This window comes from Trichomycterus rosablanca, chromosome 6 (assembly GCF_030014385.1).
Source record: "Trichomycterus rosablanca isolate fTriRos1 chromosome 6, fTriRos1.hap1, whole genome shotgun sequence".
Lineage (NCBI taxonomy): Eukaryota > Metazoa > Chordata > Actinopteri > Siluriformes > Trichomycteridae > Trichomycterus > Trichomycterus rosablanca.
In genome coordinates, this window is record NC_085993.1 from 51,576,549 (window position 1) to 51,589,679 (window position 13,131).

General features: G+C 42.0%; 2 protein-coding genes across 7 annotated transcripts in view; one reads left to right on the forward strand and one right to left on the reverse strand.

Annotated features, from left to right (window-relative positions):
• sgip1a (SH3GL interacting endocytic adaptor 1a) overlaps positions 1-5,765 on the forward strand; it is a 64,202-nt gene extending 58,437 nt beyond the window's left edge. For all 6 annotated transcript variants that reach the window (XM_062998054.1, XM_062998056.1, XM_062998058.1 and 3 more), the window contains 6 exons: positions 833-988; positions 1,084-1,216; positions 2,530-2,732; positions 3,554-3,618; positions 3,712-3,876; positions 4,890-5,765. In XM_062998054.1, the coding sequence (XP_062854124.1) occupies positions 833-988; positions 1,084-1,216; positions 2,530-2,732; positions 3,554-3,618; positions 3,712-3,876; positions 4,890-4,912 (745 nt within the window). In that variant the 3' untranslated portion in view covers positions 4,913-5,765. The remainder of the gene's footprint in view (positions 1-832; positions 989-1,083; positions 1,217-2,529; positions 2,733-3,553; positions 3,619-3,711; positions 3,877-4,889) is intronic.
• A 4,187-nt stretch (positions 5,766-9,952) lies between these two features.
• insl5a (insulin-like 5a) lies at positions 9,953-12,697 on the reverse strand. Its single transcript, XM_062998081.1, has 2 exons — positions 12,517-12,697; positions 9,953-10,098 (listed from the first exon to the last, which is right to left on the reverse strand). Exons 1-2 carry the CDS (start codon positions 12,695-12,697, stop codon positions 9,953-9,955), a joined length of 327 nt encoding a protein of 108 aa, XP_062854151.1.
• Between the last annotated feature and the right edge of the window lie 434 nt (positions 12,698-13,131).

A 13,131-nucleotide genomic window follows, 5' to 3' on the forward strand; every position in this document is an offset into this window, starting at 1 on the left:
CATTTGCACGGCTGGGTGCTGATGTCGATGTTCCAGTTCATCCCAGAGCTGTTGAGTGAGGAGGTCAGGGTTCTGTGCTGGACACTGGAGCTTATCTTCGTGTCTTTATAGAGCAAAGGACCTTCCCTAAACTGTTGCTGCATCAGTGGTACCTTGAAACTCGTAGACGTTTAGTTTCGAGGTATTTTTTCCCATAAGGATGTTTGGGGAACCTGTTAATGCGTCCATGGTCCCGTGGAGCTGCAGATATTTTAGTCTCATGTAAAATAATGAGGTTGTTTTTGACACTTAAACACTGAAAATAACACAAATATAATATAAACACACTGAAATACAATTACTAACAGTTACACATCAATAAAAATACAATAAAAGCTGCACTTTAGTTTTACTTCTTTATTGTTTCCTGACGCTTCTTAATGGTGGAGATGCTTGATGTTGGAATGCCGTATTTCCTTCAGCACCGGCGCATTCACACAAGAAGTGACAAAACCACTGACGGTGTGACGGCGGTGCACAAAACTTAACGGGACTTATTGTAGTAAAACAGCGAGTGAGGAATGTGATTAGTGGAGGAACTTATGAGCAGTAATAATGAAGAGAAGTTTAGTGCTCCTGTCTCCTTCTTTTACTACATTAAACCACGTTAAGCTTTATTTTCAACCAGAAGCGTTTTAGACTCTGGGAGAAGCTGATTCTGATTCTCGCCATTTCTCAGAAGCTGGAGCTGTAACACAAGTTTAAAAGTGAAACAGGGAGGAAAATCCAGATTAACTGATATGTTATTTTGATTTATTAATTAATCCGTCTATCCTCGGTGTTTTCCCCTAAGGTGCGTGGTGAAGATCACTGGCGAGATGGTTCTGTCCTTCCCGGCTGGCATAACCAGACATTTTGCCAATAACCCCACGCCTGCGGTGCTACGTTTCAGCATAACCAACTACAGTCATCTGGAGCACGTCCTCCCCAACCCACAGTTACTGTGCTGGTAAACTCCACGAGACACACACACACGTTCATGACAGATTCTCGTGGAGTTAAATCTTAACATCAAAAATTAATTTCCTGTCATTGCTCTCACAGTGACACCACCCAGTCCAAACCCAACTCCAAGGAATTCTGGGTAAACATGCCCAACCTCATGACCCACTTGAAGAAGGTGGCTGAACAGAAGCCACAGGCCACGTACTACAACGTGGACATGCTGAAATATCAGGTGAGAGCCATTAATGATCCTCTAGGCCAGGGGTGCAAACTTTCTAGATTCGCAGTGCTTAAGGTGGGCTGAGGTGTAGGTATGGCAGAGATGTTCACAAGTCACAAAATACGAGTCCGAGTCGAGTCAGGAGTCAATATAATCTACACAAAACATATATTATAAATGTAGCGCAGAAATAAAGAAATAATCTGTAAGTTCAGATAAACAACAACAGATTAGCGAGTGTATTTAGCCATTTTACTTCGTGTCTTTACTTTCCTCCTCATTGTGTAAATGAATGTAATTTCTGTAACAAGAAGGTTCCAGTTAAAAGCTTCAACTGATACGTTTTGTTTTCATTACAGAACAAATGCGCTCGATAAATCACGGCACGGCGGCCAAAATCCCAAACACAGCAAAAACGATCATAACCGCTGCTTACCTTAGCTTCTGTTCTTCCAGATGCTATTACATTTATAAGCGTGCGTCCCATTAGGAACAGAATCCGTTATTTTGTAAATGTGCTTATAATTAAAAACCTCCAAACTTTTCCCGGTGGTGAAGTAAAACAGGAAGTGGTTAGAAAGCCGATCGAGCGTTTCATTACCGCGTCATCTGTGTGACGCAAACTGAATAAATGCAAATAACAGCATTTCTTACTAACAATTACAATCAGAAGCTCTGATTGGTTCAGAAAGCGTCTTTCAACCATTAGCACCGATTCTGTAGGAGCGTTCCATTCACCCCGGTCGTTCCTGTGAAGTGCACTACGTAGGGTATTCCACCATTTTAAGTGAGATTCTGATCCAAAGGGAACAAAAATGTTTAAATGAAGTGAACTTCAGAGTGTGTAGGGAGTAGGGAGCGACGCTTCATCACTACACCGGAAGCTGGCTGGAACATTTACATATATAGAATATACTGTATATAATTGTCAGACGTAACTAATGTTAACACATGCTGACGCTAGAGACTCTTGTTGTTTACGAGTCATTTTTTTGCGAGTCACGAGTCGAGAGTCAGAGTCATTTGAAACGAGTGTGAGTCGAGTCCCCATCTCTGAGGTATGGTAACAAACCAAAAATTAAAGAAACAGTGGCCACATTTCATGTCTATCACGCTTGACTGGTAGATCGTGATCGACATATTGAGCACCTCTGCTCTAGGCCACCTTAAGAGGACGGGGGTCCCCGGTGAGTCTGATCCTCTCTAGGTTTCTTCCCTTTAAAATTTTGGGTTTTCTCATCAGGAGGCTTCTGGTCCTGGAATCTATAAAGCTGCTTTGAAACAGTGTCAATTGTGCATTAAATCCGTGTGTGTGTGTGTGTCAGGTATCAGCACAGGGTCTTCAGTCCACTCCTTTAAACCTGGCCATGAGCTGGAGGTGCGAACCCACCAGCACGGATCTGAGAATAGACTACAGATACAACGGCAGTGCCATGACCACGCCCATGGCTCTTAATAACGTCCAGTTCCTCGTCCCCGTGGATGGAGGAGTCGGTCAGCTGCAGGCCGTCCTTCCTCCTGCTGTCTGGTAGGTCAATCCCATAACCTATCCCAGCTTTTCAATGGGCCAATGGGCGCGAGGCACACAGTAACACCCTGGACAGGGCGCCCATTCACCTATAGGGCAATTCAGTGTCTGCAATTAACCTGACTGGATGTTTTTTGTACTGTGGGAGGAAACCCACACAGACACGGGGAGAACATGCAAACTCCGCACAGTAAGAACCCGGACCTCCCCGCCTGGGGATCGAACGCAGGACCTTCTTGCTCTGAGGCGACAGTGCTACCCACTTATTTACTCATCTACCTTTTTATTGCTATTTTATTTTGTATTTTTATTTATACAGATTGAATAATAAAACGTTCCAATAAAATTGCTGTTGCAGGTTTAAATAAAACCTCCTCATTTCAGTAAATCTGTGGACACAAATGTATGTTCATTTTCATTCAGTTGTACTCGCTTTTTTATGCCCAGTGTTTTAGTGAGGCTCTGGACCAACCGTGACCTTGATCCTGATGGAGTAGCTACATAAAATGAATCATTTAAAGCTTTATTGTATTTCTTGTAAATAGATTGAAACAGCAACACTAATACTAGGGCTGGGCGGTACGACTGTGTGGGTTTCCTCCGGGTGCTCCGGTTTCCTCCAACAGTCCAAAGACATGCAGTCCGGTTCATTGGAGATACTAAAGTGTGTGTGTGTGTGTGTGTGTGTGTCCTGTGATGGACTGGCGACCTGTCCGGACTTTAGCCTGTTATATCAGACCCACCGTGACCCTGACCAGGATACAACAGTCAGTGAATGAATGATGAAGCTGATTGATGTTTTTTCCATTTGATCTTCAAAGGAACGCAGAGCATCAGAGGATCCTGTGGAAGATTCCGGATATCTCTCAAAAATCAGAGAACGGAGGTAAAACAAACAGATAAAAATAATAAAAACACACAGAAATATCTGCACCCACGTCCTCGTGTCTTTAGTTTCTATCTCCGTTCTTTTCTCCAGGTGTCGGTTCACTGCTGGCACGGTTTCAGCTCAATAATGGTCCCAGTAAGCCGGCTCCTCTGGCCGTACAGTTCACCAGTGAGGGCAGCACGCTGTCGGGCTGCGACATCGAGCTGCTGGGCTCCGGGTACAGGTTCTCCCTCATCAAAAAGAGATTTGCTGCAGGTGAGAGAGATTTAAACCGTATGTAATGTGTGAGATGTTCTCGTTCTGTACCAGTTTCATGTTTCCCAGTGGCAATGCATCACTGCTGTGTGCTATTAACACTTCTCACTGTATAAACAAAAGAACTTCAGATCATTAAAAGCTTAATAACAGTAAAAATGATGCATACTGAGGCATTTTAATTAATTGCTTTTAGTTCTCAGTCTCAGTGCAATATGATGGATCATAATAATATAACATATTTAATCTCAGTATAAACAGAAAATATTTAGATAGATTAGAATTTGGTTCGGGATGGGGTGGATTGTCAAAGTAATTTCATGTAATTGGTGGCACCAATTTTATCTTTTCTATCTTTTTTAATTTATAAATTTTATTTTTAAATCACTCCTAAAAACATACCTTTATAAGCTGGCATTTGAACAGTGAGGAGCTGTGGTTATTTTAATTGTTTAGTCTATTTTTATCTGTTTTTTTATTTTCTCTCTTACTTGTATTTTTATTTGGTTCTTACTTTTTTAACATAATGTTGGGTTATGTATGCTTGTTCGATGTACAGCACTTTGGTCAACGTAAGTTGTTTTAAGAGTGCTTTATAAATCAAATTTACTTACTTACTTACTTACCATGGCAATTTTCAATTTATGAACGTCGCTCTGGCCCCAGAAAGAGTAAAATGATGTAAAAAGACAAGAAATGATAAACAGAATGAACCATAACACCGGTCATGCCATAACTGACACACGTATGTGTTCAACATGGCATTAAAACCTAAATAAATCAATAAATCTAGGGACTTTTTCTAAGTTAAATCAAATTACATTAGCAGTGTGTAGTATTAAATTTAAAGGTGACGTATATTCATCTCTTGATGTCTGTTTAGATTTATTATAACAGCTTACTTTTTTACAGGTTTATCTTTTATCAAAGTGTGTCCACATTTCCGCCCCCTCTGTATTGTTTTATATCTTTACCCTGATCTGATGTAGTGAAATTCTTTCTCTTTTTTGTAGGAAAATATCTAGCGGACGTCTAATCAGAACCACGACCCTTCTCAGAGGAGCGTGTCTTAACGGACTGAACCAAAACGACTCCGATCTCTGCCTGACCCCGTGGAGAATCCCTTTACAGACGTCGACGCCCCGGCAGTATTGTACATGTTGCGTATGAAAGTCGTGGACCGTTTTAGGGTGTACTCCTCGTATTTGTAAAGTGTAAACATGTCAGAACTGTTATCGCCGCTGTTAGACAGCGCAGGTTTTCCCTCGTGATTGGCCACTCGTCCGTCCTAACTGTGGCTGCCTGAATTCTGGGCGTTTCCTGCGGGTTCCCTGTGAGTACAGAACGGTGGTAATATGGGATTACTCCTGATTCCAAACTTTAAAACCTTTATAACCCTTTCCTAGCCCACGGACAGCCCCGGCGGCCTGGACTGCATCGCAGTCGCGATCTTTCGGCCAACACGGCTGGACCGTAGGTGGAACTCCCTACATATTAATCCACAGGTCATTGCTGCTGACCCCTACTGATCAATATTTAGGAAGTGTGTCCTACCTGTATGGTAGTTATAGATTAATTTTCGGTCATTTCTGTGGGTGGGCATACATTTTTATTGGATAGATAAACCACACAGAAACTGCATCATCAGTCGCTGTGTCCTGGTCAGGGTTGCGGCATGCCCGGTTCCCTGGATAGGGTGCCAATCCATTGTTCAGACATAGCCAGTCGTGTCTGTATGATGCCCGTCTGCCACATCAACAGCAGCTCCAAGCAATTATTAGATGTTTAATTAGATAAAATAACAAAGGGACAAAAATAATAAAGACATAATAATAATATATATGATAAACTCAATGGTACTATAGTAAAATACAGTATTAATATTAATAAGAAGAGTAAAAGCAAGTCCTAGTCCTAATCAAATAACATTAGACTATTTATAGTGTATTATTTATAATAATATAATAGGATGAACATGATGTTTAGGATTATACAGTACATGATATACACTATATGGCCGAAAGTATTTGGACACCTGACTGTGAGCTTGCTGTACGTCCCATTTCAAGACTTTAAAGTATGTCTGTGGGAATTTGTGCCCATTGTTGTTCCAGTTAATTCCAGAGCTGTTAAATGGGGCTTCATGTCTTTGAAGAGCTTGCTGGACGTCACATTTCCAAACCAGAGTGACGTCTGTGTGATCTTTTCCATCTAGAACAGCATCCGCTCTTTTGAGAGACTTCTTACCAGACTTTAAAGTATGTCTGTGGGAATTTGTGCCTGTTGTTGATGTTCTGGTTCATTCCAGAGCTGTTAAGTGAGGCTTCATGTCTTTATAAAGCTTGCTGGACATCACATTTCCAAACCAGAGTGACGTCTGTGTGATCTTTTCCATCTAGAACAGCATCCGCTCTTTTGAGAGACTTCTCACCAGACTTTAAAGTATGTCTGTGGGAATTTGTGCCCGTTGTTGATGTTCTGGTTCATTCCAGAGCTGTTAAGTGAGGCTTCATGTCTTTATAGAGCTTGCTGGACATCTCATTTCAAAACCAGAGTGACGTCTGTGTGATATTTCCAGCTAGAACAACATCCGCTCTTTTAAGAGACTTCTCACCAGACTTTAAAGTATGTCTGTGGGAATTTGTGCCAATTGTTGTGGTTCCAGTTCATTCCAGAGCTGTTGAGGTGGGCTTCATGTCTTTATAAGCTGTCTTTATAAGTGGTGTCCTAATACTTTTGCCCATATAATGTATATCTCACTCAGCATTTCAGTCAGGTTCCACACGGTCTGATATATAACGATGTTTTTAAAATGAAATAACGTGCAGTTTATGGCATATTTGACCAGGATAGAAGCAAATATGTTCATTTAATAATTAGCATCAATTATTCTGTGTTTTAGGAACATTAATATCTCACAGAAATGCACCGACATGTAAATTAGCGTTTTCAAGTCGGCAGGGGATATTTTAGCCACCAGATTTTGGGCAGCCACAGCTGAAACCCCGTCCTGCTTGCAGTTCTATCAAAAAAACACTATACACTGGTCAGCCATAACATTAAAACCACCTGGTTGTTTCAGCTCCACTTACCATATAGATGCACTTTGTAGTTCTACAATTACTGACTGTAGTCCATCTGTTTCTCTGCATGCTTTGTTAGCCCCCTTTCATGCTGTTCTTCAATGGTCAGGACCCCCACAGGACCACCACAGAGCAGGTATTATTTAGGTGGTGGATGATTCTCAGCACTGCAGTGACATTGACATGGTGGTGGTGTGTTAGTGTGTGTTGTGCTGGAATGAGTGTTTTTAAACACCGTGTCCACTCACTGTCCACTCTATTAGACACTCCTACCTAGTCGGTCCACCTTGTAGATGTAAAGTCAGAGACGATCGCTCATCTATTGCTGCTGTTTGAGTTTCATCTATTTTGCCGCTGTTGGCTGGATGTTTTTGGTTGGTGGACGATTCTCATCACTACACACACTAACACACCACCACCATGGTCCTGTGGGGGCTAAAAAAGCATTTAGAGAAAGAGATGGACTACAGTCAGTAATTGTAGTAGTAATTGAAGTGCTTCTATATGGTAAGTGGAGCTGAAACAAGAAGGTGGTTTTAATGTTATGGCTGATCAGTTTATGCTGTAATTTAATTTTAAATGAATAATAATAATAATAATGATAATGATAATATAGATATCTGGAGGGGCGTTCGGTGTTTCTCTTCACACTGTTTAATATTTCTGTGGTTCCTATAAGGCGTCAGTGTTAAAGTTCTAAATACATCAGTCTATTTTTATTTATTTAAAAGAATAAAAGAAGAAGCAGCAGCCCTGTGACTGTACATGTATAGAGTTTGAATGGTATCAGAGTTTAGACTCTTAAAGTTATAAATATTGGATCTTTTTCTCTGTGTAGTCGGGTGCGCTGTGTACAGTATATCTCCGAGGTGTCATTTTAAACTTCATTTCAGATCTAATTTTTTTAACCAGGGTGTGACTGGATGAGCCGTATTTGGGGTGTGTGTGTGTGTGTGTGTGTGTGTGTGTGTGTGTGTGTGTGTGTGTGTATGTGTATGATTATATAAACGTGACCGTGTCCGTGTGGGTGTGGGTGGATTTTTGCTTTACGAATGCAGCGTTGTGTAAAATCTGCACAGTTAAAAACAATCCCACTTCTTTACTCTGGTGCGTTTTATTCACCGTTTGAAGCATGAAGCCCCGTCACCGATTTTCATGGGTTTATTTTGCGAATCATAGAATCTCTGTGAGATGAAAGGACGAGGCTGGAATGTTGTACGGACGACCAAAATGCTTCTTCTTCCATCGTTTTGTTTTGGATGATTTTGTTTTTGTATTGGTGTGTAACATCCCGAACTGTCCTCTAAGAGAGAATAAGCTGCATATTTTTAAATGTTATGAACTATTAATAAAGTGAGAAAATATTGTTTCTTGTGAAGGAGAAACCCGATGTGCTGCTTCCAATCAGTAAAACACGTCACACGGTGTAGATCAGCGATTTTACCGCGACCCAGGTGACGCAAACGATCAGCAAAACGAAATATACCTAATTAATAAAAGTTGTGGCAATCTGGTCCCACTGTGGTTTACAAGATGTAACTAAGTGGCTAAGTGGGTAGCACTGTCACCTCACAGCAAGAAGGTCCGGGAGCTCTGGTTTCCTCCCACAGTCCAAAGACACAAGTGAGGTGAACTGTGTAACTACTGTTTCTGTCGTGGATGTAAACGAAGGGTGTAAAACATGATGTTAAGATCCGGGCGGGTAGCACCGCCTCACAGCAAGAAGGTCTTGGGTTTGATCCCCAGCTGGAGCGGTCCAGGTCCTTTCTGTGTGGAGTTTGCATGTTCTCCCCATGTCTGCGTGTGTGGGGGGTTCCTCCCACAGTACAAAAACATGCAGTCAGGTTAATTGAAGACACTGAATTGCCCTATAGGGGAATGGGTGTGTGTGCCCCGCCCTGTCCAGGGTGTTCCTGTGTGCCTTGAGCCCGTTGAAAAGCTGGGATAGGCTCCAGCAAAACCCCCCTACCCCCTCCACCCTAATTGGATAAGCAGTTAAGAAAATGAGTGAGTAATGAAACTGGTGGCAGTCTGGTCCCACTGTGGTTTACAAGATGCAATGTAAAGCCTCCACAAGGGGGCGTTCAAGTACAAATTAGTTTTGTGTTTGTGCCTGTTAAAATTTGTTTATTAAACTATTATTTCGCTCTACGTCATCCTACACTCCCGAGAAGAGGGCGTGTCTAAATCCTTAGACTGAGGCGCCCTAATTCTGAGTGATGATCTGACTGAATGACGAGGGAGCGTCCGACGCCTCCTCAGCGCTGAAGATCAATCCCAGCATTCAGTGCGGCACGACGAATCAATGCGGAGCAACCAACGGAGTTCTTTCCAAATGTAAATAAATCCTCTGTGATTTTTAATCTGTGTAAAGGTGTGATTATACGAGTGTCGTTTAGCTAAAACTGCGGTGGTGTAAAGTAGAGCGTCTAAATAATCTGATTATGAGCTCCAGGTCTTATTAGAATCCTCTCTACTGAGAGTCTTGACCGCTCAAGAACCTGTTGCGTTGTTTGTGACTTGTCCCCTCTTGGACCACTATTGGTAGGTACTCACCACAGCCGCCTGTGCCCACCTCATGCTGTTTTGAGGCTGCATTAAACACAAGTCATGACCATCAGCACAACGTTTAATAGATCCCTGACCGGGACATGCGGCATTGCTACCAAACAGCCACTGTCTCACACGTTTTGGGGTGGTCGTAATGTTTTGGCTCATCAAAAAAGCATCATTATTTAGACTTAACGAATACAGAAAGCACTACAGATTGTGTTTGCAGTAATATTTATTCCATAAATCTTGCAAAATGTGCAATAAGATCCGTTTCTTTATGTTTATTTTACACAAACATTATAATAAAAAAAATTTTTTGCACAAAGACGACGGTTATAAAATAGTAAACACGTATTTAAACACAACATTAATCCACACGGTTTATTTAAACATGTATTTTGTTAGCCGAGCCCGTGGAGAGACCGTCCATCCGTCCGTCCTCAGCACAGTAAGGAGAGGTCACTTTTTCGGCAGCCCACCTGACAGCACATGCTGGTCATCATGTGGTTCAGGTCCCGCGTGGACAGATCTGACCCCGCGCCCTCGCCCAGTCCTTCGGCGCTGCTCTGCTCGCCGGCCGAAAACACTGAGGGACACAAAGACGTTATTTTTCTGAGCTCGAGGCCGCGGAAGCGTCCGCATCATGATGTAATTACACCGCGGTGAAAATCCGGTTACACGGTATGATGCTATTAGTGAACAGTGTAACTCATCAGGCCGGTGGGTTCACACAGCAGAGCAGATCATCAAATCTGTAGATTAGTTCATGATGCTAGAGAAACGGGTTTCAAACACTCATAGACGTAAATAAAACGCCTTTATTCATCATATATACAGATACACGTGTGCAGGATAATGAAATTATTTCTCTGCGTATACCAGCTTGTTTTGGAAACAGGGTTAAGGGCCTTGCTCAAGGGCCCGACAGTGGCTGAACGGCACAGCCTGGAATCGAACCCATAATCTTCTGATTGCTAGTCCAATGCTCTTACCACTGTTCCAAACTGTTAATTCGGACGGGTAGAATATTGGACTAGCAATCAGAAGATGAAAGGTTGAGATTGAACTCTCAACCTTTCATCTTCTGATTGCTAGTCCAATATTCTACCCGTCCGAATTAACAGTTTGGAACAGTGGTAAGAGCATCCCAGCTCTGCCATGCAGCCACTGTTGGCTGACCCTGGCTGACCATGGCTGACCCTGCGCTCGGGCCCCAGCTTCCAAAAAACAGGCTGGGATACGCGAAGAAAGAATTTGGTTGTATCGTACACCTACTGTATATGTATATATAACAAATAAAGCCGTTCTATCTCTAATTCATTCCTCAGTTAAATAAAGATAAAAGAGAATTAACAAATCACAGACTCTTCTTTTTATTGCACGTTACAAAACGTCCCAACTTTTATGGAAGTAAAGTCCAAGTGAACCAAACTGTTCTGTTTTTTTTTATAATTATTTTTATACCCGTATGCTCATATTTTCAGGTATAAAAGCTTAACGAAGGTAAAAAATGGTATCATTATAATCAGTTGCCAACATTTTTTCTGTAACTACAGACAGTTTAGATTTAGAATCTCACATGTGTTTATTCTAACTGTACCAACTTTATTTTATAGGAACGGACGCTGGTATCGGCAGGTATGTACTGATATTGGATATGGGAACAGAATTCCCAAACTGACACTAACACATTATAGAATAAAAACTGTGGAATCGTCTAGATGTTGGAGACTGAAATAATGTCAACACTCACTCACTTGATCCAATCAGGGTCGTGGGGGGGGGGGGGGGGGGGGGGGTGTTGCTGGAACCTATCCCAGCTTTTCAATGGGCGCAAGGCACACAGTAACACCCTGGACGGGGCGCCAGTCCATCGCAGGGCAGACACAGACACACACACATTCACCTATAGGGCAATTCAGTGTCTCCAATTAACCTGACTGCATGTTTTTTGGACTGTGGGAGGAAACCCACACAGACACGGGGAGAACATGCAAACTCCACACAGAAAGGACCAGGACCTTCCTGTTGTGAGGCCACCGTGCCGCCCTCAACAAATACTTTACATTAAAATTAATATTAATGAATAACAAATGAAATATCATCCAAAATAATTATCGTATATATAAGTGCTGCCATATCAACAATTGTTGGGAACACTGACAGATCCTAACATTACACAAAAACTACTGAGTTAATTACGTCTATTTATTAATTTTGCATTAATATATTGGGGGGGGGGGGGGGGCATTTTAAGGGGGGGCATCTATATACCGGGGGGACGTGCACCCCAATCTATACTGTGATTACGGCCTTGCTCTGTGCTCTGTATATTATTTCCTTAACTATCTACGGTACGCATTATAATGCCTGTTGGTAAAAAATGTTTGTCATAAAATAGACCTGTCATAAAAAAATTTATTATTTTTAAGTAATTGTGAGAGAAAAATTTTAATTTATACTAGAAGTAATAATATATTATTAATTACTACTTGCAGAATGATTGCCAATAGTCACATTCCAATATTCCAATCATTCTCTAAGCATAACTTCTAGAGTAAATTAACATTTTACTCACAATTTACTCTGATAACATCATACTAAAAGAGTTTGTTTTGCCACCCTTATTTATAACTGTGCTACACAGACTGAGATTTCTCCAGATTCCCTGCATCTTTTTACAATATTATGTACAGTAGATGGTAAAAAAAACTAAATTATCTGCTATCTATCATTGAGAAATGTTTTTATTTACTTGTTTGACAATTCTTTCCTAAAGTTTGGAACACAGTGGTGAGCCGTGACCCATCATTGCTTGTACAGCCTGATCCTTTGGTGGATCCTTTTCTACCCAGTCATGATTTCCTCACCTGCTCAATGTGGAACCTTTCAAAACGGTTTAACTTACCTCGTCCTAACTTTTCAGGAGTGTGTTCCAGGCATCAAATTGTACTTATTAAAACTGTGCTTTATATTTACAAAATATGGTCATCACTAAACTCACCGTCCACGTTTGGTGGAGCGAGCAGCCTTCTCCACCGGGATCCTCCACAGGTATACACCATGGCCCGGATGAACTCCCGACCGCACAGCCTACCCGGTTTGACCTCGGCCGCCACCTGAGACACGCCGCAGATGCCCCACAGCAGCAACACCGTCACCAGTATAAGCTTCAGCTCTCTCATCGTGGATCTGCAGGTGTGATCTCACCACGGCTCGTCTGGTTCCTATATATACATCTCCGACCTCCATAACTCAGCTCGGTTTCCTCCTGTCCACCTCCTCCTGACTCCAGCCTGCACACACACACCCTGATAAACACTATAAATCTAGATTACTGTCCATCACTAGGAACAGGACTCGCGACCCAGCGCTGTTATGTAGGTAAGTGCTTTACTGCCCCAATCTGCAATCAAATTACCTCCCTTCATAGAAAAAACCCTCATGTCCTGACCTATAGACAGATAGATAGACAGACACTCGTCTCCTGACCGCTCAGTTTTAATAGTCTAATTCAACTGATATCCTTCATCATGCAAACCTGATCTCCCTTTAAAAAATAAGAAACTCCAGTGTCCTGCACAGAGCTCTGAAATGAACCGGAACATCAACCGATCAA